This window comes from Rhopalosiphum padi, chromosome 4, assembly GCF_020882245.1.
Source record: "Rhopalosiphum padi isolate XX-2018 chromosome 4, ASM2088224v1, whole genome shotgun sequence".
Lineage (NCBI taxonomy): Eukaryota > Metazoa > Arthropoda > Insecta > Hemiptera > Aphididae > Rhopalosiphum > Rhopalosiphum padi.
Window position 1 is genome coordinate 30,440,364 of NC_083600.1, and position 27,026 is coordinate 30,467,389.

The 27,026-nt window shown below is 26.0% G+C and overlaps 1 protein-coding gene across 1 annotated transcript; it reads right to left on the reverse strand.

Moving 5' to 3' along the window:
- Nucleotides 1-2,749: 2,749 nt before the first annotated feature.
- Nucleotides 2,750-5,522, reverse strand: LOC132929262 (E3 ubiquitin-protein ligase RING2-like). Its single transcript, XM_060994484.1, has 4 exons — nucleotides 5,226-5,522; nucleotides 4,919-5,136; nucleotides 4,229-4,824; nucleotides 2,750-3,110 (listed from the first exon to the last, which is right to left on the reverse strand). The coding sequence occupies exons 2-4, from the start codon at nucleotides 5,110-5,112 to the stop codon at nucleotides 2,902-2,904; spliced, it is 999 nt and encodes a 332-aa protein (XP_060850467.1). The 5' UTR covers nucleotides 5,113-5,136; nucleotides 5,226-5,522; the 3' UTR covers nucleotides 2,750-2,901.
- Nucleotides 5,523-27,026: the final 21,504 nt, after the last annotated feature.

Genomic DNA, 27,026 nt, shown 5'->3' on the forward strand with positions numbered 1-27,026 from the left:
ACCAGTTGTCCTCAACCGAATGTACCATTTTCCCTCACTTATTATTATATACATGACTATAATACCAAATACCAATGCGTAAAATAGAGGTAAATATGTAACTAATAATCATTTAATTACATTGTATATGTCGCTAATAATTATTATTGTACCTATTTATCCTTTTTACTATAAATATTATTATTATTATTTACATATTTACTTCCCTTATTTTATGGATTCGTATTATAATCATATGTATAATTTAATAATATGCGAGGGCAACTGGTGCATATTGTTCTAGGTATGTAGTTTGGGGAAATTCGGGAATTGGCATAAAAAAAAGTACTTTTTGAAGGCAACTGGTAGTTAGTACACACCCTTGATACCTAATTAGGATAATAATACATAGCAACGTCCTCTGCTCGTTTACCTGATTTAAAATGTTTTTGATGTCAATTTTAATAAAAGAAAGCAGGTAATTCTGATTTTTTTTTACATATTTTCAGACATAGAAGACGAATATGAGCGTTTTGTCGCCATATTGATTATAAATGAACAAAATATGTCAAACATGTATAAGAGTAAAATAATATTATATATTGCATATACAATGCAAACAAATAATGTGCACGAAAACCTTATAGTTGACAGTAAAAATGTCGTTGAATAACTGATTATCAACACAACGATTACGAAATACATTATATTACCTAAAATTAATAAAAATAGTAGATACCTACCTTACCATACGTTACGTATTATAGGTATAGGTACTAGGTAGGTAGATACTAGGTATGTGATCATGTCAACCAAAACGATTAACAGTATTTTCTGAAAAAGATCGACGAAATTAAATTATTTCATACAAACGTTAAATGTAGGTACCTAAGTATAAATATAACTATAACAACGACTTGATGAACATATTTATTACCATTGATTTTATAATATACCACAAAAATATATTTTATAATATATTATAAAATCAATGGTATTACTAATGACGTTACCTATATTGAAACCGTTGCAGACTTGCAATGTTGAACGAAACACTAAGACTTGAACTTCTGTGATGTAATAGTGAAACAACGTAAACAACGTTAAATGAGGACTTGCTGTAAATAATTAACAAAATAATTTTAGGTATAATATTATTATTATTATTATACCTAAACCGTGTTAAACCAAACAATAGTTAGAACCATACATTAATACATATTATTATCTTTTAAATTCATCATTTAATCCACTCACGTTTGTACAGTCTTTTCAAATAACTCTCTTATTATTACTATCATTTGTTCACTTTACCACAAAAGTAGTGCCCGTTTGTGTGTATCTGTCATATATACATAATATTATATATCAAATATATTATGTAAGGAATTTTTACTAAACCTACAGTTCATTTATAGTTATTAGTTAATATTAGTTAATTATTGGAACATATTTATATACTATCGGATTTGTAGAGAAGAAATAAGAATATAAGCTGCAGTGAGTTATAATTTTAATTATATTATAATATTTATCCAATTTTAAAAATATGTAGAAAATCTCTTCGATCGAGCATAGTTAATATTACAAATTTGATCTAATATCACAAACTATAAATTAAATGCAGTAAGAATCAGGTATAGAAATTTGATATGTCAAATGTGTATTGTGTAACATCACTAATAACTAATCTTACTAATCTACCCTATGACAAATACAATACATGTGTGAAGTGGGTATGAGTGCATGACTTCATATTTTTATAATTTAAAATTATACACAGTATTTCCTCAATTTAATATTTCACTGGTTCTTAAATTCAACATTTTAAGTTTTAAGTTTTGTTTAATTTTGTATTCAAAAATATATGTAATAAAATTAATGATTAATTTGTTTTTATAAAATAGTGTTATAGTCTAGTGGAAAAAATAAAAACTCAATCTTTAAAATTAATAATCTAAGAAATTTATTTGAACACTTCATAACAATAGAGTTCTCACAGATCCCTCTTAACGACCAACGTAATTTCATAAATTATCTACAAAGAAATAAATTCATGAGATGATAAAGCATAAATATATAAGACATATAAATATAATCATGAATATTCGTCCAAATTACTTTTATTTATTTAAATATCAGTAAACTGATAATATTAAATATAACTCTCCTGACAAATTAGTAATACATAATAATCAAAAAAATATAGTTAGATGATACTTGTTTATTAATATTTATTATTTTTTAGTAAATAAGATTAACAATACTAGATAAATAATATAAAATTTGTTCTTAACAAAGATAAAATTCATTATTTTTATCACAGTAATGTAAGCGTACAAAAGTATTTAAAAATAATTACTTTGAGAAATACAATTTTTTTATTTAATAAATTCTTAAATTAATAAAATATAAATGTAAATAATACTAAATTCATTAAGTTAGCTTAGTAAGTAATTAAAATATCACATCTTTATTTGAAACACATTAATAATTCAACAATTTTAATCTTTGTAAGATTAATTATTGATATTAATAAAATAATAATGAACTTAATCTAAATAAAACAGTTAATTACATATTCCATTTTAATTTATGACTTAAATAATATAAGTTGAATGTATAAATACAAAAGATTATAAATTAAAAATGAATAAAACCTGTATAGCGTATACATAACAAAACTAATTTTGAAAATATTTATTTAACAATTGTAGTTCAATTAATATTAAACAAATAAATAATAAAAATTATATATATTTTTTAAGAGTTAAAAAATTAAAAACTAAATAGTACATTCTAAGTAAAAATTTAAAACAACTAACAAATTATTAAACCCAAAACACCACAGATAATCCATTTTAGTTTAAAAAACTTGGATATTTATAACTAATGTAGATACTCGTATAAATTTAATTAAGTTTAAAAAGAGTAAAAAATTTCCATTGGTTCCTCTTTTTTGGTATTCCAAAATTTATCTCTAACATATTGAAGTGTTCGTTTGCCATTAAGGATCCTATATAAACCAGCAGTTAGGGAAACGTAGATTAAAACTTTAATTTGGTTATTTTCAATCTCATTATCATGATCTAACTGGATCCGCATAGTTAAATAACTACTCAAGTGTTCAACTATAAAAAAGTAATAAATATAAAATTATAAACATTTTTAAAGTATGTTATTTTATTTTAACTATATCCTGTATCAAAAGAGAATAATTACTCTTCGCACATACCGACTGACGGTTCTGGCAGTGGTGAGCCGAAATTTTCCACATCTTGCTAGCCGGCGTTGTTTAATAATAATGTATGAACACTTATGACTAATATTATTATATTTAATTTGGGGACCACCTAATAGTAAGGGGCATAGGTAGGAGATGCATGGAAATAAACAACAATCGATGAACCAACTGATTATTATCTTTTGAAACAGGGTGTAATGTATAGGGCAATAAATTGCTTAAGAATTTGTGATTAATTCCTAGCATTTTAATTTTTAACAGTTCATCTATTAATTTAGTTTTTTCTTATAGTATTATATACTTTGTCTAAAATAAGAGTAACCTCGGATGGCAATCAATTTTTTTTGATTCAATTATACTAAACTATACTATATTGTACTACACTAAACTTAATTAAATTAATTTCCAACAAACTTTTAATTCAGATAATTAGAGGTTGAATAATCGCTTTATTATGTTAAGATGATGTTATACTCACACGTGTTGTTCCCTTTTTATTAACTTATAATATATGATGAATGTTATATATGAGAAATCCATTTTACTTGTTAGTTTAAAACATATTATAGTGAATTGTCTTACTATCAAATTCAAAAGCAAGAATACTGTCTAGGGCACCTCAAAATGTGTTCTTGACATTTTTATTTTGAAATAAATTGTGAATATTTTAAAATCATACATTTTTAATTTATAATTTATGTTATCTTAGAAAAATATAATCTAGGTAGTACTTGAAATAACATGGTTATACTCTCAAGACTGGGACACTAGGTAAACTTTAGTTACATCCATTTCCACCAACTGTCATGTGACTATGTGAGGTCACTATTATATAAGACAAAGTATAGCATATGAATACAACTTATTATAAAACTATCAAACATAAAGTATGGAAAAGTTTTAACTTTAAAGATAAAATCTAGAATTCTTAATAAAATTATAAATGTTAAAAAACAATAAAAATATAATTAGTTTATTTCATGTTATTTAATTTAAAAGACATACCAGTAGCAGAAGGTGGTATTTTTATATAACGTAGATCAGCTTTTTTTAAGTCCTTTTCTAGTTGATTATTATTAGACATTTTTTTAGGATGAGGTTTAAGCACCAGTTCCAAATCATTTAATGATACACTTTTAAACGCACCATCACTTTCAATAATATTGGGGATTACTTCTGTAGAAGATGGAGAAGGTCTTTTTATCTTTTTCTTTATTTTATTTGTTTCTACTGTTGATTCTTTCAGTTTGACGCCGTCCGCTTGACTTGATGTTGATGGTGTCAAAGCATTTGATGAATTACTTTCAGTTTGCTGTAGGCTTCGTTTCTTTTTAGTCTGGTACTCACGCTTTTGTTTTTGTACTTTTAATCCTTCAGTTATAGATTTTATCAAATTATCTTGACTATGATTCTGTTTTATTTTCTCAATATAATTGCTTTGATGTGCATTGTATTCTTCACGATTCGGATAGATTTTAGAAATTAACAAATCAAATTCTGGGTTAGCTCGTAGACATCGTTTCGATTTTATCTTTTTACGACAAGTAGGACATTCTTTATTACCTGAACGAAGTGCAGTCACAATACATTCATTACAGAATCTAAATAAAACAGATTAATTTTTCATTGCTAGCTGCATAATTGTGAAGACATAATAAATGTAATATTATATAATATGATCCTATTAACACCTACCTATGGAGACATTTAGTCGACACTGTCTTGGTCAACAAATCTAAACAAATCGGACACATAAATTCCTTTTCGAGACTTCGGCGGGGTACAGCAATTTCGGTATTGTCTGTAATAACTTTATGGGGAGTTCTCTGCAATTCGTATGATGTAAGATCCCATTCTCTGCCGAGTTTGCTCGAGTTTGTAGAAGCCATGTTGGTAAGCGATTAAATTACAGTCTTCATCACGTAAAAAAAATAAAATTCAACGTCAGTACTACAATAATACGTCATTCAGTATATCATGTAATAATAAAATCAATACTCACATAATGGCGGCGGACGGTGGCTGAGTGATGATTAAACGCGTGTACCCAATTACGACACGTGACGATGAAGCAAATGGCGTAACAGAAGCTTTGGCTTTCGCGGTTTGACGGTATTAAGAAAACTGCGAACAACGACCGTCACAACCGACAGCACAAATGAAACCGACTTTAGCTTTTTAGTTTTTCCTAAAGTGGTTGCAGTTTAACGTGCGAAAATCGACGGCGAAACGATAATGCGTTATGGAACCATGAACAGTATGAACTATGAACCGTTTAACTGTCCGATAAAAAAAAAAGAAAAAAATCATTCAACAGTTGTCACGACTTGCGATACTACGGTAATACCGTAGAGATAGTAAACAGGTGTTTAAATGCTCATACACAGAATATGTCTATATATATATATATAATAACATAGACATCTGTGTACACATGCATCATTCGTTATCAGGAATCGACGGGTTATCACTAATCGTTGTGCAAACAAGTGAATGCGGCTGATATCCAAGACGCCCAGACGCGGCGGAAAAGGCCACGGAAAGTAGAACGGCGATGTGCCTATATCGATTATTATAATTCGTGACTTGTACAGCATCTGACGATTTAATTTTGTATACATTTTTCGCCATCGCTGTGATTGAAAATAAATATGTTTTTGACATTTTCAGTGTTCCGTTTTGTTATCAGAAACAGAACGTAAGCAAAGACGACCACGTGAGCACGTCGCCGTCAAACCGTTACGCGGTAAAAATATTATGAACGTACATATGCTTCGTGTTATCTATCGTTTGACTTGCATACCGCGGACAGTTTGTATTTTGAAGTAATGAATTAAAAACGAAAAATCTTCAAAATGATAATACATGATTGTAAATTACGTTACTTGAGGATTTTTTTCAGAAAATCATGTTTATAGAATATTTATGATTGTGTCTAATATACTATATATACAATAATGAATTTTCGATTCTATAGTATGTTCAGTCAGTGGCGGATCCAGGGGGGGCACAGGGCCATGCCCCACTCAAATGGGCTATAGACCAGCATTTCTCAAAGTGTGGTCCACTAGTAGGTCGTCAGTAAACTTTTGGTGGGTCACGAACAATTTTTTGAACTATACAGATTCCAAGAAATTTATGTTAAATTAATATTAAATATATTGTTTTATATTACTAATATTAAACATATTATTATATTATTATAGTATAATATAGTACCAAAAATTACGTGATGGTAATAAATAATAATGGTGGGCATCAAAAACAAACAGCGAAACAAGCTATATTCTATATACATATACAATTATCGATCTCCTTGCGTTTGAAAATAAACTAAGATTGACGTTTGTGTCAATGCTGTTATTAACCATAACAGAAAACAAGTACATATTTCGCATGCACCTCGTTATTAAAAGTACATTAGTAAAAATATATTGATTATAAACTTATAAAATACTAATTACATAATAAAAATGTATATACATATTTATGTAATACAAATTTTGTTTTTTATAACTACTTTTTGAAAAGTGAAACCGTGTGGGTTGCAAAAGATTTTTCGGGGGAAATTTGGGTCACGGTATTAAAAAGATAGAGAACCGTTGCTGGCCAAATGTAAACTCCTACACAAATAACCTTTTTACCTGAATCATCATTAAATGTAAACTCCTACACTAATAACCTTTCAAAATTTTTACCTATAAATCAAAGATATTGTAATTTCCTACATAGAAATTTTTCCCCTTTTAAAAATAGGGTAATATTATTTAAATTCACGATTTTGAAGTTGAAAAGCTCAAAATTATCATAACTTGAAAATAATAAATATATATTTAACAAACAAACGCTTGAATAGAGCGTATTTATACGCTGTATGATGATTCTCAAAGGTTAGGTTATATCCATATTATATACTATATTATACGTTCATATCGACACTTGCAGTACAAAATGTTAGATCAGCGATATGGTATCGAATATTGTCAAATAACGATAGAACATGAATCTCGTCTATATAGGAAATTTCCGAACAAATTGGCGATAATTGCCGATATCGTAGTCCGCTCGTAACTGCATAACTGTGTATTGTTTGAGTTTAGTCTAGTGAATCTTTTGCGTCTTTCTCCGTTTTGTGCAGTAAAGTTAGTCACAGACAGAAAAACAATTTCTAAATATCAATTTATACTTAATCAAAAAAACAATTATATACGAGGAGAAATTTCACGTTTTGAGCTTATCTCCAAAGTGTGCCATAAAAATATACGTAAATGATTATGACTAAGTATTGTTTTATTGAATTTTTTATTATTTTTTTAATTTATTTTAAGCTTAAATGATTTTGACTATTGTTTTATTATATTTTTCAAACAATTTGTATTTTATGTGTTAATATATTGCAACTATATTGACTGATATTTTTTTACAGCAATACGAGCGGTATTATTTTTTGTAGGAGTTAACACTATATTTTGTAGGAGATTACACTACATTTGTAGGAGTTTACCATTCCCCCCCGTTGCTATAGACAATTTTTGAAATAGTCATTTTTTTATTTATATATAGATGTGATTTTAACAACTATATAAACAAATACCTATATAATAGTCGGACAGCTGGTGTTGAAACTTTATTCTTATACTCGTATTTTACTCGTATAATAAATTAATAACTTTATATTATATAATTTATAATTAATTTACTGGAAATATAAATAATATTTATACCCCCCCCTAAAATTTCTGGATCTGACACTGTGTTCAGTACACTCACTCATAACTACCTCTAGTTGATGACAAACACAATCATTGAGGTAAATTTTCTTTTCATTTAACTATAACCAAATTAACCAAATGATTAATGACAATAAATTATTAAAAGACAATTGAAGTTTAAATAATAAATAATAACAATTTTATTGCAAGTATTGCAAAAAAGCTTAACGAGAAATTTCATATTTAGCAGTAAATTTAAACATTGCATTCCAACGTTTATTATAGGAAATATTTTCAAAATCATGATTTTCTTGTAAAGTTGTAGTAATAATTACACTAATTATTAAATATTTTGAATGACTCGGAGTTAGATCATAAATTGGTAATTGGTTTGATATTTTATTAAATTATGTTTAATTCTTAAGATTTAATTTAATATGAAAAAAATATCTATATATTGTAATATAATCACACTAAATTGTTGAAATAACACAAATAAAAATAAGTTCAATAGTTTTGATAATAAAATAATAGGTATACTTATTTTTCATTTCATATTATAATTAAGTGTTTCCTTTTTTTTTTGAATATTTTTCACGACATTATACAAGCACATAATATTATACATATTATGTTAATAAATATATTACCTATTAAATATAATAACAAAACGTATAGAATAACAAAGACATCATGTATATTTCAATAATATTTATTATTATTTATTTAAAAATTGTTTTTCTTGTTTTATAGTGTACTTATCTAAAATTTACTTATTTTAAGTTATTAGTGAATTGTAATAAGGTATCTAGTATCTAGATTCTAGATATCTAAATAATATTTAAATATTGTTAATAGATAAATTTGTAATGATAGAGAAAGAATAATAGTAAGTTGATTGGGGACTATTATATATTTCTAAATTATTACTTGCTAAATAATTATATTTTAATGATATTACCTCTCTGCTTCCTGTATCGACTTGCTTGTTGAAATCGTGGTTCGCGTTCAAGATGTAATATGAGGTGATCGATTTATATTTTGAAATAATTAGACCTTTTTTCTTTGAATCACAATTGTAATTTTATTTAACTTATTTTTAACACTTTTTAATATATATATTTTAATCAATTACAAACTTATTATTATGTCTTATTGTATGAACGATCTGCGTAGTCTCTTACACTCGCTTTTGACCATCCGCACAATAAGATGATAAAGACTCCAGTGCTTAGCGACTACTAGTCCCCTTATATATCTAATTCTTTTACATATAAGAGTGTGTGCGTGTGTATATGTACATATGTGTGAGTTTTATCTTATATTTAAAGCTATCAATTATTATAATTATTATAAATATGTTATTACTATAATTATTATATATTATTGTATTTTATTGAATATTACTTATCATACAATTAAAAATTTAAGATATATGATGGCTAAGTGCACATCATTACATCCACCCTAGCCTTTTTTTTGATGCGTCCTCGCATAAGAATGTAAGCATATCATATAAAACTAAATTAGTAGAAAAAAGTTATACAGTGAAGATTACAAATTATATACTGTAATTTTTTTTTTTTTTTTTTTTTTTTTTATTACATTTAGAACATTAATATAACTTATATTAATATTATATAAGTTAATATGAAATTATGATAATAATAAAAATTATAATTGTAGTTATTGTAATTATATATATATATATACAAGATAAAATGGTACTATATTAATATTACAAATGACAATGCATACATGTTTTCAAAATAATAATGAATATACAATATAACTAGGAAATAATTACATTTTTTTTATATTGTGACCTGGTAATTATGTTCAATGTTGACTATATTTTTTTTTTTTTTTTTGAAATTATATTGCATATGACTGTTAAATTGGATTTTGAAATATTTTAATATGTATTCATATAGATAATTTTCTGATATTTGGGTATAAGCTTTTTTGCTTTGAGTTTGTGATTGATTTATTGACTTTGTCTCGTGAGTTGGGATTTCGATTTAAAGTCAGTAGTGGTTGATTTTGTTGCTTTTTCTGTTGTTGTTGTTGATTTTGATTTGCGTTGTGCATAATGAAATGAGTAATGCTTGTAAATACTCCTGCTACTAATTTTATGCTTAATCCAAAAGTTTGGTATAAAAGAGAAATGTTAAGTCCTGTGTTAATGCAGGTTAGAATTATTTTCCATATAAAGAATATTCCTAATAATCCGGAAATAAATTCACCAAAAATGGTAAACCACCCCCACATTTTTCTTAGTTTATTGTCAACCATATTACTAATGGTGTTTTCGTCAATTAACGTGTTTAGATTTATCCTGTGATCCATTATTGTGAAACCCATGGTTTGTCTTGCTAAATTTTTTTGCGATGCTTCTATTTCTTGAGGTAGTATTAAATATTGTTGAAAATTTTTCATAGTGTCATAATTATAAATTCCTGCTGTCATTAGATTTTCCATACTTTTGTATGTCCATGTCCATTTCGTGGAAGGCTTAAGAGTCTGTGGTTTTTTTATTTCTCTAATATTTTGCGATGTAGTATACCATTCTCCATCAAGTAAAAATGCAGGTGGTAAAAAGTGATTACAATCTAATTCTGTGCCAAATTTTTGTAGGGTTCTTGTTTTAGGAGCCATGAAGTATGATTTATTATTGTAAATAACTGGTAATTCATCATAACATATTGCATTTTTTTTTGATGATATTTCCACTTCTACTGGTTTACATTTTAGTAGATAAATGATTTCCCCAGCCTTTAATGCCGTATAACCGGGTCCTTCGCCCATATGGTATGCGAATTCGGATAAACTGTATGTGGCTAATGATAGTTTGTGTAACAGCACTTTACGTTCTAATTCGCATTGTTTTTGTATTAGATCTGTGTATAAAGTTGTTATCGATGCTTTGAAACGGTTGTCAATGTATACCAATTTAGTATTTATATAAGCCACTAAATCTATGTTTTGTGGATGTATGTCTTTGTTTTTAAAATAATTAAAAAATAATGAATCTGTAATTATGGTTAATTGAGAATGATCAGTTTGTATAGCTGGTATATTACATATATATGTTGATCTTATGTGTTGTAACGCAAAAACGATTTGGTCCGATTCCACTAGGTATATGTTCGAGTGGTTTTGTCATTGTTCGAAGTTATTAATGAAACAGGTCCGTCATATAAAATAATGAACTCATGAGTTTCACAATCATAAGTATTTGCGTTCCACACTACCTCTCCTTTATAAATATCCAAACCGTATTGGTCGGATAATTTTAAGGTTGAACCAGTTGGGAGAGTTAACGTATTTTGTTTGTGGTTTACTATGGCTAATCCTTCGGTAAGAGTGATTTTATAATTAGCTTGAACTATAACCTCTTGCCATGTGCCTTTCTCAGATGAAAATGTAGAGCCTTTGCAGTTACCATGTCTATCTACAAAACCGGCTACTGTAACGGATGATAATATAGTCTCGTTAACTTTTAAACCTGTAATTATTCCTCCGTTTGGTAGATGGTATGTTAGTCTCTGGTGTAATTCAGAGCACCGGGCACTGCCTAATTCAGTTATTTCTGTAAAAAAACCATTTTCTACCATTTGGGCATCTTCTAGAATTGAACACCTACTTATAAAATAGTTTATTATTATTGAGCATGTTTTATAAGGTATTTGGTAGGTATCTGTTTTTTGTAGAAGTTGAATTCGTTGAATTGATTGGGTGTGGATTTCTGATGGTGGTTCACATGGCTCCACAGACAAGCTATTAAATGCTGTTATGTTGAGCTTGGGTCCATTACAGTCATATGCAATAAATCCATGTACCATGTGTAATTGTAAGACGATGAGGAGAGGTGTGAAGTTCATTATGAATATGTTGAAAGTTAACTAGCTATAGTATGCTTGTCTTACAATCTTATAAATGTATAATATAAAATACAATGGCTGCTAAAACAAACATAATATAATGTAAATAGTTTTAAAGTTAAAACTAATATTATTATTATTTATTTTATTATTAACCCCTTTTCTTTTTGTGTAATAATTATTTATTATTTCTGCGTTTTCTTCTTTTTTTTTTATATTATTCAAATCATGTTTTTATTTAATTATAATATGATTATTAAATTGTTCTGTATAATTGTATGATCTTATTATTTATAATTTATTTGTTATATATTTATTTAAAAAGATTAGTTTATTTTTTTTGTTAAATAATATCTGATATTTAATTTATTATTATTTATTCGTGATAATTAATTATTAATGTTTTCTCTTGAGTGATATGGTTTAAGACGCCTAACGTGGATTATATCTTCAGTTACTTTATTATCTAAAATAAGTTCGACTTTATAATTTAGGTCATTGATTTTTTTTAAGATTTTAAAAGGACCTCTATATTTTGGACCTAATTTTGGAGATTTCCCTACTTCTGAAAATGGAAATTTAATAAGAACTAAATTTCCCGGATTAAAGCTTATTATTTGATGTGATTTGTCGTGATATTTTTTTTTGGTTTTGTTGAGCTATTGAAACTATACTGGGGATTTTATTACGTATTTCATTTAATTCAATTAATGACTTTTTTATATCGTATGGTAGATTATCTGGAATTAATTTATTGTCAATTGGAAAGTATGGTTCGAAACCATGCATTAAATAAAAAGGACTATATTTTGTACTAGTTTGTGGGTAGCGTTATAACTTAGTGTTACGTAGTATGGTAAATAGTATGACCATCTAGATTGATTATTATTTTCTATGTAATTTTTCAGTGAAGTAGAAAGCACACCATTAATTTTTTCGACCAGCCCCTGTGATTGGGGGGAGTAACTTGTAGATAAAACTTGTTTTATACCTAAATTGTTACATATATCTTCCACGAGTTTATTTTTGAAATGAGTACCTCTATCGGAAGAAAATATTTTAAAACATCCCCAATGGGATATTATTTGAATCATAAATTTAACTGTCGATTCGGCAGAAGCTGAAGCGACAGCTTTGGTAAATATGAACTTAGTATTATTACATGCGGCCACTAATATGTATTTTTTTTTATTACTAGTGGTTAAAGGACCTAAATAATCAAATGTTACTCTGTCTAATGGTCTATTTGATAATTGTATAGGTTGTAATTGACCTATTGGTTTGCCTTCTGATTTTTTATTTATTTGGCACTTATGGCACGTTTTTATAAAATTAGTGGTGTCTTTAACCAAATTTTCCCAATAATATTTATTTTGTATTTTATGAGTTGTTCTTGTTATACCGGTATGACCTCCCGTAGGTGATTCGTGATATGATTTTAATATATTATTAATTAAAGATTTGGAATTACTAAAATTGGTACGAAATTTTTAGGAGGGGTAAATTGTTTGTAGTATAAGATTGCATTTAATAGTGTAAATCTTCGCGTTTTTCTTTTAATATTTTTAGGAATATTTTTATTATTTGGTTCAATTATTGCTTTAATTATATCAGAGCAGAATTTGTCTTTAGCTTGTTCATTTTTTATATTATCTGAATCTAGATTTATTTCTGTATGTTCATCTTGAACTATATCAATTTTATTAATTGCATTCCTAGATAAAGCATCTGCAATTACATTTTCTTTACCTTTTTTGTAAACTATATCAAAATCAAAATCTAATAATTTGAGCGTTAGTCTGGCTATTCGAGCGGAAGGGATTTTTAAAATTTCTATAATATTGAAGGCTTATATTGTCGCAGAAAACAGTAAAATGTCTTCCCCATAAATATTCTCGGAAGTAAATTATTCCAAAACATAAACCTAAAAGTTCTAGGGTGGTTGAAGAATATGTTTTTTCATTAGCCAATAACTTACGCGATGCATAGCCTATTGGATGTAATATATTATTATCATCGGGTTGTTCAATATAGGCTCCTAATCCTGTTATTGAAGCATCTGTTGTTAGAAAAACATGTTTATCGTCATCAAAGTGTTTTAAAAGTGGTTCAGAGATTAAATAATTTTTTAATTTTTTAAAAGATTCTTCATGTTCTACTTTCCAGTCTATTTTTTTATTATCTCCTTTTATAAGTTCAGTGAGGGGGGTGTGCTATTTTTGCAAAATCTTTTACGTGTTTTCTGTAATATGAGCACATTCCTATAAATGACCTAACTTCTTTTTGAGTTGTTGGTTGTTTGAACTCAGTTATTGCTTTTGTATTTTTATCCATCGGTTTAATACCTTCACGAGTTATTATATGGCCAAGTAATTCAATTTTGTTATTAAAAAAGAAACATTTACTTGTTTTAAGAGAAAAATTTAATTTATCCATTATTAATAAAGCATTATTTAAATTGTTTAAGGCTTGTTCAAAGTCTTTGCCATAAGATGCTAAGTCATCAATGTATATTATGAGAGATTTATATAATAATTCTGAAAAAGCTTCATTCAGTTTTCTCTGAAAGATACTTGAGCTAATTTTTAGGCCTTGTGGGATTCTAGTAAACGTGAATAGTCCATGACAAGATGTAAATGCAAGTTTATATTGGTCTTCTTCTTTTACAGGTAATTGAAAAAAAACCACTATTAAGGTCAAGAGATGAAAAATATTTTGATCCTTCTAGAGATCTTAATAAATCTGTAGTTCTAGGTAAAGGATATTGATCTGTTTCGATTCTATCATTCAATTCTTTATATGAAACTACAAGTCTATAAGATCCTTTTTCTTTTTTTTTTACTAAAAAGGCTGGAGCTGCAAATTTTGATATTATTGGGCGAATAATATTTGCATCGAGTAATTTGTCTAATTGTATTTTTAATTCTTCTCGTTGTTGTGGAGATACTCTGTGTGGCGCATTAAATTTAGGGTCCGTATAATTTGGTTTCAATTTTATTTCGCAAGGATCTACGTTAGCACATTTTATGTGTGAAGTGTCTGTTGTAAAGAGATGAATGAATTTTTTTAATAACTCAACTACTTTTTTATGTTGATATTTATCGAGATGTTGAGATATATTTATTATAGTTCCTTCACTATCCATAAGTATTTCTTTGTCATCGGAATTATTCGAAATTGTGTTTGATATTTTTGTATTAGTAATTACTGGTTCAATGTTATCATTATTATTAAGAGGTTTTTTTATATCTATAGACTCGTTTGGAATTGTATTATCAATATGTTTTTTTTTTTATGCTATTTATTAAATGTTCTAAAGGCGGTATATCATTAATGATAATGTAATTAGATGGTATTTTATTTGACATTTTATCTGCTCTTGTTCCCGGAATCCAATGCGTGTTTTTATCAACACTATATAAAACGATTATGGACCTATTATTATAATTCTTATTTTGATAGATAATTGCCGTTTTATTAGTGTCATTGTAAATATAAGTATCGTGATTATAATAATCAGAGATTGCGGCTAGTTCGTCATCAGACATCCAATAATTAGGCAGCTGTGTAACATTCAATAATTGTAAGATATCTGCTATGGAAGTAATTTTATTTAATTTGTTGTCGTTTAAAGCATTGCATACAGCATAAATGCCACAGTTTCCATCTCCCGCGACATTTTCTCCTGGTTTATAATTTACAAATACTGATTTTATTTTATTATTATCTTTTGTATTATTAATGTCTATATTATAATCATAATCTATTTTTTTTTAATTCACTTATGTTACTCATATTTTTATCATTACTTTTAGTATTTTTAAGGTTATTGATGGGTGATTTAATTTTATTATTGGAATTATCGTTAATATTATTTAATTGTTTTAATGTTTTATAAAAATAGTAATTCTTATGTATTAAATTTATGACATTTTGATGTTCTTGAGTTTTCCAATTATTCGTTATGTGTGTTTTATCTTTATGACAAATGAGAAGATTGATATTTGTGTTAAGAAATTCTGTAAAAATTGTTTGTTTGATGATTGTCCAATTACATTTATCTATACCTGAGGCAATTGTAGGGATAGCAATTTTGAAATCGTGTAATTTTTGCATTGATTTTTTTAAGTTTTGTATAGTAAGCTTTATGTTATTATACTTAGGTTTATGAAAATATTTTTGCTTTGTTACTAGGTGATAAATTATTTTATTTCCGATTTTTATTGGAATTGCGTCGCCTATTTGTGGGTTTAGCTTTTCAAGTTGAGGCGTTGTGTTTCCAAATTTTGTTTTTATGCGAGAAGCTATTCCTTTAGACATTTTTAAATCTGCAGATATGCAATGGGCAATCGAGTAGTCAGAATCTACAAGAAATATATCAGCAATTTCCTCTTTAATATTATTAATATTTGTATTAGATAGATTAGTGTAAGTTTGTATTGTAATTGAATCATTTAATAATAAAGTATTATTATGAAAATTTATAATAGCCTTATTTTTGTGTAGAAAATTATTTCCTATTATTATATGGCATGTTAAATTTTTGACAATAAATACCGATGTTTCAAAATCCTGAGAATCGATTTTTAGTTTAATCACTGTAGATCCATATACAGTTAAATGGTTGTTATTTGGGCCTGATAGAATTATGTTTTCTTTAATTATTTTATTTTCAGGGGGAACAAGCGTGTGTCTAATACAACAAATATTGGCTCCTGTATCAATAGTTATTGGTACATCAATATTATTAAGTTTAGCACGAATAAATAAAGGTTCAGAAATATGATTAATTTTGTAAGTAGTTGCTGGTTTTTTAACTGACAATGAAGGGTAACAGCGAGTGTCAGAAAAACTGTTTGACCTATTTATTAGTTTTTTTGAATTGAAAATTTTCTACAAGTTATTGCTGAATGTCCTATCATATCACATAATTGACAATTAATCGGGTTTTTTTGTAATCGACAATTTTCTGTGAAATGATTATTTCTATTACAAATTGTACATTGTATTTTGTTGTTATTTTTTTGATGTATTTTTGTTTTTAAAATAGCAAAATTCTGTGATATGATTGTTTTTAGAGCATATTTCACATTTTTTTGTATTTATTTTATTGTTTGAAAAAGATTGGCGATTATTTTTAAAATTATTGTACATATTAGAATTGTTATTTTGAACTTGAGGGTTTATAATATTTTCTATGTCGGTTTTAAATTTATTGTTGTTTTCGTTAAGCAGATTTATTTTTTCATTTATTTCGTTTGAGATTTGATTTAGTTTATGAGTGATTATATCAGTTTTTATTTCGGAAGGAGATTGATTTATTTCGCCCGTTACCATAAATTCTACCATTTCATATTTTCTTATATTGTCTTTTAATAATTTTAGTGTTGAATTATCTAATATTCCAATGTATCTAGTAATATTTGGTTTAAGACCGTTCATTATATGTCTAGTTATTTCTTGTTGAGCCATTTCAGAATCTATACGTCTACAAAGTGATTCGATTTCATTAATGAATGTCATAGGTAGTTCATCATCTAATTGCTTTCTTTTTTCGAGTAATAATCGAAGCATATCTTTATGAGCAATGTGTTCGAATTCATTTCGAAGTTGTTTTTCTAAATCAGCCCATTTATTGAAATTTTGATTTTCGATGTTTTCATAAAAAGTTAGTGCTGGGCCCTCTAAAAATGCAGGTATGAATTGTAATTTTTCTTGTTCGGACCAGCCATTAATGGAAGCTGCTCTTTGATATTTTTTTAAAAATGCATCTATACTATCAGATGAAGAATCGGAAAATATGTCAGGTTTGAAATAAAGTTTTTTACTCTCCATTTTGTTCGTTTTGGTTTGATAATTTTCATTTATTGTCACAAAATCGTCCGGGCAAGATTCACCGTTTAAATATTTTAATAATCTATTTTTAAGTTCTGCAACTGTTCCTACACTATTTAAATTTCTTTTATTTAATTCTAAAATTAATTGAGGTTTATTAACTTTGTTTATTTCATTTGGCAGTGAAATAAAAATTGGTTCTTCTATTTCATTTTCCTGATTATTATTATTTTGTGACATTTGTTTAAAAAAAATATGTTCGTTTTATTTGTAATTTAATATTTGTATTATTATTTCGGGGATTTTTAAACGCGGTAAGAGCCACTAGTTGGGCGCCACTTTGTAATGATAGAGAAAGAATAATAGTAAGTTGATTGGGGACTATTATATATTTCTAAATTATTACTTGCTAAATAATTATATTTTAATGATATTACCTCTCTGCTTCCTGTATCGACTTGCTTGTTGAAATCGTGGTTCGCGTTCAAGATGTAATATGAGGTGATCGATTTATATTTTGAAATAATTAGACCTTTTTTCTTTGAATCACAATTGTAATTTTATTTAACTTATTTTTAACACTTTTTAATATATATATTTTAATCAATTACAAACTTATTATTATGTCTTATTGTATGAACGATCTGCGTAGTCTCTTACACTCGCTTTTGACCATCCGCACAATAAGATGATAAAGACTCCAGTGCTTAGCGACTACTAGTCCCCTTATATATCTAATTCTTTTACATATAAGAGTGTGTGCGTGTGTATATGTACATATGTGTGAGTTTTATCTTATATTTAAAGCTATCAATTATTATAATTATTATAAATATGTTATTACTATAATTATTATATATTATTGTATTTTATTGAATATTACTTATCATACAATTAAAAATTTAAGATATATGATGGCTAAGTGCACATCATTACAAATTATAAACGGCCAACAGGTATTACACATAAACATATGCACTTGCATACTCTGAATGTTTGTTTAGAGACATTTTTAGTTTCAATTTACCAAAGTTAAAAAACATTTATTTTTAGAAGAATAAAAATATTTATGTAGATATGATAGATATTTATGGCTTAGTTATGTGAAAAGATTCATAAAATTATATTCTTTTTCAATAAGTATATGTTTTTATTTTTCAACATAAAAAAAATGTTAAAAAACTAATAAGTATTTCTAAAAGTAGCAGTAATAATAATAATGTTACCTATATAATCATAAATATTTAAAAAGTAATGGTATGAGCATTTTTATTTTTGGGAAACACTAAAGTTTGCACACGTCTATACAGTATATGCTGTTGTCATATAATAATTTTTTTATTTGCCACGTGTATGATTGTATAACTATGCTCATGTGTTTTAAAACTTACGTATACTTAAATTATAATTTGAAATAGTTTTATACAAAATAAGTAAATCTTCTTTTTGTATGACATTCCATAAGGTATAAGTATAATGCCATAAATATTACTGATAATATCAAGTGTCAAAATTGTTATTTCATTTAGTACCTATAGTTTATGCTTAATAATGCTATTGATTATACCCTGAATTAAACCTATAATCATAAATCAGAATTATCTCTATGTTAATATTATCGTGATTTTATATTAGTCAAGTAAGTACTTTTTAGTAATAACTAATAAAATAATATAAGTTTAAAAACAATTTTTTAGGAACAAATTTTCAAAAATGAATAGACTTTTACTATTTAACAATTTACTAGATTACATTAAATGTATAATATTTATAGTTAAATAACGTGGATAATTTAATCTAAACTATATTAAGATTTTTAGTTTCTTAAATTGAAAAATCAGTTTTGTTTTGTTAAGAGATGGAGCCGTTATAGCTTTTTTTATATAAATTAGAAATATTATGTAGATGGTACAATATTCATTGATAATTGATATATAATAAGGCATTTATCAATAATGCAATTATATAATAATTAATATGTTGTTTATAGGTAATCTAATTGCAATATAAAATTAGATAAAATACTAGTTTCCTCCTCAAGTCACAAAGTTTGATAATTGTTTTTTGAATTTCCTCTCAATTTTATACAAATTGCATACCGCCATACCGGCGTGCTTTAAATTTTGTCATAAACGAAAATGTCTAGCACTAGATGTCCCATTATTTCAGGTGAATGTAGTTGTTGATGACATAGATTTGTAATTTATTTTCAATAATGTTTTAAGTATTAATCAGTATTCAGTTCTTATAGACTCAAAATAAAACCATGATTATAATTATGAAAATCATTCAAAAATAAAGATAAATAGAAAAATACCTGCGTACATCTAAAAGACTAATGTTTATTATTATTATATACAATTATTTAAGATTAAAGTTTTTTAGTTTTGTTAAATTCTTTACAATCAATATTATATTATAATAATATTTTTATCTTTTTATTACACTATTAGAAATATACGCTAAATACTTATGATGTCTTATTAATTATAATAAAACAATGTGTAAATAATTCCATATACTTAAGAGGTATTATATTTTAGTTTAAAGTTTATGAGTCACCATTAAATTATTTTTAGTTGGCAGCTAGTATCAAAAATTTTGGTAGGCAATTCGTAGGTGTATAGCTATTAGTTGTTACTTATTATGAACTAGGTAGGTACTGACCATCAGAGGCGATTTGCTTGTATTGACCTTTTTTTTTTGTAGGATACAGATGCTAAGAAATAGGCATATTTTGGAAAGAGAATATTAAATTAGTATTGTTAATTTTGTTCCGAGAAATTACAAACCACAGGATACATTATACTTTCTACATGTGTGTACAGGTAGAACCAGATTGGGTCATATAGTTTACCTTTTTGGGAACGCAGTTCCCTAAATACCTATATCACGTATTTGTTGAATAACAAAGACACGGTCATCCCACACGTGCCGCAGTATGCGCAATTTGCATGTAAGAGAAGATTAAAGTTTGTCAAATTTGAAATTGTATGATTTTCAAAACAACGTAAGTAGTTAAATAAAGTGTTTTTTTTATCTACATATATTTAATTGTATTTAATGATTAACTTCATAAGATATAAGTATGTCAAATGTTGATGATTATTATTAATTATTTCTAATTTAACTTTAACCATCATAACAATTATCTATAAAAGAAAAACTGTTAAGTATTATATATTTGATTATATATCTGTGTATATCATACTGATCAAAACAATATTTAAAATAAACATTTTTCTTAGAATTTATAAAATATGTTCCATATGAATGGGTAACGCCATCTGGTAGGAAGTGTTCAGATTTTGTTGACGCATTTAACCGCAACGATAGAGGTCGGTGTGGATAATTTTAAACAAACAGGAACATATTATTATCTAGATTTTCAAAACAATTTATATTTTCTTCATACACGTATTTTGAATTTTCGACTGTAGAAATTAATTTAATAATACAATTATTATTTAATTAAACAGAAGCACCGAATTTAACAAATAAAAATAAAAATAATTTGTTATCCTAAAAATGATTTAAGTCATAAAAGTTTTAGTACATTATGCTTTTTAGAACAATACGTACGTAATAGGTACTATTGATTAAAGATTTTATAATAAATATGTTATATATATAATTGGAATAAATAATAATGAGATTTAATAAAAAAAAATAAAGTTTCTGACAACGTAACAGTATATTTGTCAATTTGTCATCGAGTCAAAATGTAAAACATACATGTTCATAATATAAAAAAAGACCATCCAGGGTTGTTGATCTCCAAAGAATAAGTAGTTCTTATACATTCATTCTGATTATGAGTTTCATGATTTATGTTCATATTATTGTCAATTGTAAACATCAACTATAGACATTAAATAACTTTGAGTTGGAAAAATTATATCTTATTTCATTAAAGTTGGTCATGATTCCCGTTCGTTACCGACTTCATTTATCTGTCGTTGGCCGTCGCATCATAGTTGGAAATAGTGATTTGTCTTTTTTTTTATGGGGTTGAGAAGAGGGGGGGGTTGGAGTGACTGGAGTGGCTTGAATTCAGTCCAATATATATATTGTAGAAGTAACAAGGACTTAACCCAAACCATAATTTATCTACTTGTGACCGACACCCGTACAAACCGTTTCGGTTACAATAGGTAAGTCCTATAAATACTATCGATTGTCACGAGTCATGACTTATTACATATCAGACATCAATGGTATACGGGAATCACATTAATCGGCGTACAACTTTAATGTACAAAAAAAAAAAAAACAAACAGAACACAAATCTTTATCTTTTCGGGTTGTATCTAAAGCCCACCCTTAGAGTTCACAAAATAACAAGATAATACTAATCACCAATACCTATATATATTATATGAAATAGAGGCGTATTATATTCGCGGGAGTCGTTATTTCGAAATGTTAACATTTCGTTTCGGCAATTTTCCTCTAACGAAGCGTTTTCTTTTTGCTATAATAAATTAATACCAAATTTTGATTGTAAATAATAAATAACAATAATAACAGAAAACTACTAGATTTTCGTTCACGTCGATCGTGTCGTTGATATAATAATAAAATATAATATAAAATTATAATGTTTATTACGAGATTTTTACCAGATTATACTATAATAATGATGAATTGGACGAAGAAGATATGTTCAGGGTGATACAAAAATTACAAAAACCACTAAATAATAATAATTAATTTCCCAATAAAATCCTCCTTCCCGGTTCCCGTGAAATAAATATATAAAACGGCTTACAATGCTTACATGGAACTAGAATAATTTCATCGGAAAACAAAACAAATACCTAATATTTTATTAATATAGGTTATATAAATTAATAAAATAATAAATATAATATTGCTTATAGTAAATTACACATGAGCTACACGAGTAGAGTAATAAAATAAATGTATTAATTTTATAATTATGTATGTTTTTTTTACATTTTTGAATTTTTGTATCTGTTTTGATACTTTTTGGAGCAGTAAAAATGCCTACATATTCAACTTCAATTTAGTTTTTTGGGAAAAAAAGTTGATTTAGTTGGTACTTTGGAGGTTCAAAAGTAAAAAATAAGTACCCAATACTTATTATACTAATAGAGGAAAAATAAATTAGAAAAAAAACAGGAATTTTTAACAAAATCGATTTTTTTATTTTGTTTTAATTGAAAAATCGAATTAGTAATTAAATAAATAACGTAGATACTTGGAATTTTCACTAAATTTTTATACTAACATTTCTGTACATAGCATAATTTTTAAAAAATTTGATTTTTTTTTAGTTATTTTTTTATAAATATTTATAAATAATTTAATACAAAGTTCTTTATAAGTTTTTATTTAAGCTAAAAAATACTAAAGATACATAGGCATGACTTTTTATAAGCATTTAGATTTCAAATTTAACTATGATAAAAATGTTTATAAAATATCCAATTTTTATAACTAAACTTTGAAAATGTATAATACAAGATTTCTCGTAAGTATTTAAAATTATTTCTATAAACCTAAAAAAAATTAAAAATATTTTCAAGTTAAATTGTTTTTTAAAGACATTGAAAATCAATTTTGAATGAATGAAGAACGAAAAATAAAATTTTAAACTTTTATGTATACCTAATATTATTGAAATATACACATTACATTTTTAAACATTTGTCATTTAGGTTAATTTTAAGCTGTAGCCTATAGCAAGAACCTATTGGCTACTCAGAGTTCAGACTGATCTACAGTAAAATGGTAGGTATTCACTTAAAAGTTATTAACAACAATAAATTATATAATTATTATATATTATTATATTATTGATTATTATTTACTATTATAATAATTAAATATCAACAATCATAAATGTAATGTTTTTGAAAACAAATAAATTAACCTACCATAATATAAATATATTATAGGTAAATATTATATATATAATATATTAATATAAATATCAAAATAAATTACTTTATTAGCAATATAAAAAAACATAACGTGAGTAATATACAAATACTTTTTGGCTGACAGACCGTTTTCGCTCTGAATAATTTTCCACATGTAATGATATTTTACTTTGAATTTAAATGTAACAGTAACATACACACTACAGAGTACACTGTAATGATTCAGTGATTTACTTAATGACGAGTTACACTTGACACTTACTGTACAACAGAGTGGTTACTGTATCGTCTGTATTCCCCTACTTTCCTCATTTTTTTTTGCATATTTTACATTTTTTTCACGAGCAAATTAGAATATTTTAAGGGTTTTGTGCGTAATAGTATTGTGTACCTACTTATCATAGCTTTTTAGAACAAACAATTCTTTTGGCAGTGGATTATTATTATTTATGTTAGGAATTGAGGTATAATTGTCTGTGTCAATACTTTGTATATTGTTTATTATTAACATTAGTATCAACAATAGATATAAAGTACTACAAGTATCTATTAAAAAAAAAATAATAATAAATAAATCATTTTTAAACTAAACAGAACATTGATAACATATAAATATATATTAATTAGTAAGTATTTGAAAATTTTATTGAATTTACTTATATATTTTAATCAAAATAATAGTATCATCATGTTACGATGCAATATCGTTGTTAACGATAACAATAAGCTGAGAAGTAGAGAAAGTTTTGCTATAAATATTCGAAAGTAAGACCCTAATAAACTATATGTTGTACTTAATGTATTTATCAAAGGACAGTGATTATACTTACAAACTAACGGATTATATATTATTAATTTTCAAATAATTATCGTCAATAAAATAAATTAAAAAACGCAGTGTTTTGCGTTTCAGACTCAAAACTAATATTATAATGACCATAAGTTAATATGACAAAAGTTTCATTTATTTAATCATATTAAACCAGTCATACACACATTTTTATTGTTATCCGTGAATTTTTATGTTTCGAAAATTTAAATATTACAATATTTTCATTAGCTTAAGATAATACATTTTCAAGTCTTAGAAAGTTTTTTTACAAGAATTAATAATATTCACATATTTCATTGTTCGATGTTGACCAAAAGATGAAATATTACTATATAAAGTAGAATTATGCCGTCGACACATTTTTGGTAAAAGTAAAATGCAATGGTTACATTTACAACGAATAAATCACTTTTAATTTTTCTAAAACTCAAAAGCCTACTGGTATAGTTTTTTTTTTAGTCTTTTATAATGAGATATTTTTTTCTGAACGTGTTTCAGTCTACACAAATAATTTTTGTAGTGAGCTAACCTCTTATGACCTTAGTACTACAATTAATTTTAAAACAAAAACGTGGTAACATCATATTTTTATAAATTTCTGGTATACTGGAATTTAGCCACAAGACATATTAATTGCAAGACATTTTATAGCTACAGAGAATTTCGTTGTTTAAGAATGTCAGCTTTTCAAACTATATAGATAATATATATTTATGGGAGATATTAATTTTGCTTTTGAAATATTTATTACCAAATTAATTCCATTAGATTTTATTTTTAAGATTTCTAATTCATTTGGTTTGAAAATAAATAGCAATTTAATTTGAATTACATTAAAATAACAATAATTATATGAAGAGAAATCATTATTAATCATAACATTTTTTTAATGTTTTTTTTTTAATCATAATTAGTACGAATTTAAAGAAATCTTGTAATCAATTTTAATAGGTATTAAAATTAAAAAGTTATGTATTGTAATCATTTACATATTAGTATATTACTGACTTATCGTTTATGTTATACACTCTGTGAATTTACTTAGTTTATCGAAAAACTGAAACGTTGAGTACCGGTGTATTATGTATTATTTGTATGGCCTGTAGTCGAGTTTGAATCGCGAAGAAGAGATCAACAAGTAACAACACTACATTTTTAAAATATAATTTTAAATCTATTTATTTACTTTGTATACACCTATAATATTCTACCTTATTGACAAATTATTATACTTTTAGCCATTATTATGTGTTGGTACTCCTTTGATCTTGAATATCTCATCCAAGAACAGAGATATTTAGGTAATAGTGTGGTGTACTATATTATTTTATATTGGCTAAATCTATGTATATTGTATGGTGTATACGTTGTTACATCGTGTTCGATTGTGTACGTTTTAACACAGGGCATAATTATTAGTTTCTAGGCCCTAGGGTTTGTAAAATTTAAATTAAATAAAATTAACTATTTATAAATTTTATTTATATATTGGTCCAACAACCAGGTTCTTGTCGTAAGAATAGCTAACTTACTACTCCCTTAATTGTATAAATATTGACAACTTTTTGGTTTGAAAGAAAGAAAGTGGTTTGTTGTAGTATTTTTAAGTATAGAACAATTTGGAAATGTCTGTGATTTTAACGAAATTCGTCAAACTGCTAAAGTTTATAAAAAGAATTGTGACGATGTTTTTTCGATATTTTTTAGTTGCTTTAAGAACTTATAAAAAACTTTTTATTAAATTTTCAAGCTTTTTACTTAGCAACAATACGTATCATCATAAATTCAGAAAAAAAGTAAAAAAGTCGAATATTTCAAAATATAATGTATAGCTTATTAAAAACCAAAAGTGTATAGTATTAAGAAAATATTGATATTAATATTTAGTGAATGCGTCAAAGTTTTGCATAGTTATTGAATTTTGAATTACAACAAAATAACAAAATTCGTTTTGTCAAACACTGGTTTTATGTTGATATATATTTCTATTTACTACTTTTTTTTTAGTTAGTTAGTTTAAACTTATCTGAACTCTGAAGTACCAATTTTCTATCAAAAAATTTACATCATAAATATTTGAGCAACGAAATATTTTAAATATTGATAATTTTCTTATAATTTAAGAATATTATTTATTAATATTGTGATTTATGAGATTGGTTTCCGGGAAAATATTCATTCACGAAAATGGTGCATCGGAATAGCCTATACAAAACGCCGTATTACACAATTGTTTCATTGAAATCCATTATATAAACATAATATTATATTATAATAATATACCCCACAAAAAATGGATTCGATGATCAGTGTAAAACCAAAGATGGAGAAAAGAAAAAAGTTTTATCCATAGTATAAATTATTCGTTTCGATACTCCACGTATCCAAAGTCTCATCCACAGTTTTGCCATGAAGTGAAAGCGGTTTACTTGTTTAGTTACTTACGGCACACGCAAGTTGTCACGAACATGATTATATTATTTATTCAGTATTATTATTTTATATTTTAGATAAGGTAATAGTGATTTTTTGGATTTTTTTACTCTTAAACCAATTTTTTGTACGACAATCCATCACTGGATGGCAATATTATTTATCAATATTATTTGGGTGCTCGTCATTTGCAAACTG

What these genes read in the sequence shown, in the direction of transcription:
- LOC132929262 (XM_060994484.1), bottom strand. Translation starts at nt 5,112, where the DNA reads ATGGCTTCTACAAACTCGAGCAAACTCGGCAGAGAATGGGATCTTACA. An exon ending in TCGACTAAATGTCTCCATAG is followed by an intron (nt 4,825 to 4,918) that starts GTAGGTGTTAAT and finishes TGTTTTATTTAG; the next exon opens with ATTCTGTAATGAATGTATTG. An exon ending in AATACCACCTTCTGCTACTG is followed by an intron (nt 3,111 to 4,228) that starts GTATGTCTTTTA and finishes ACTTTTTTATAG; the next exon opens with TTGAACACTTGAGTAGTTAT.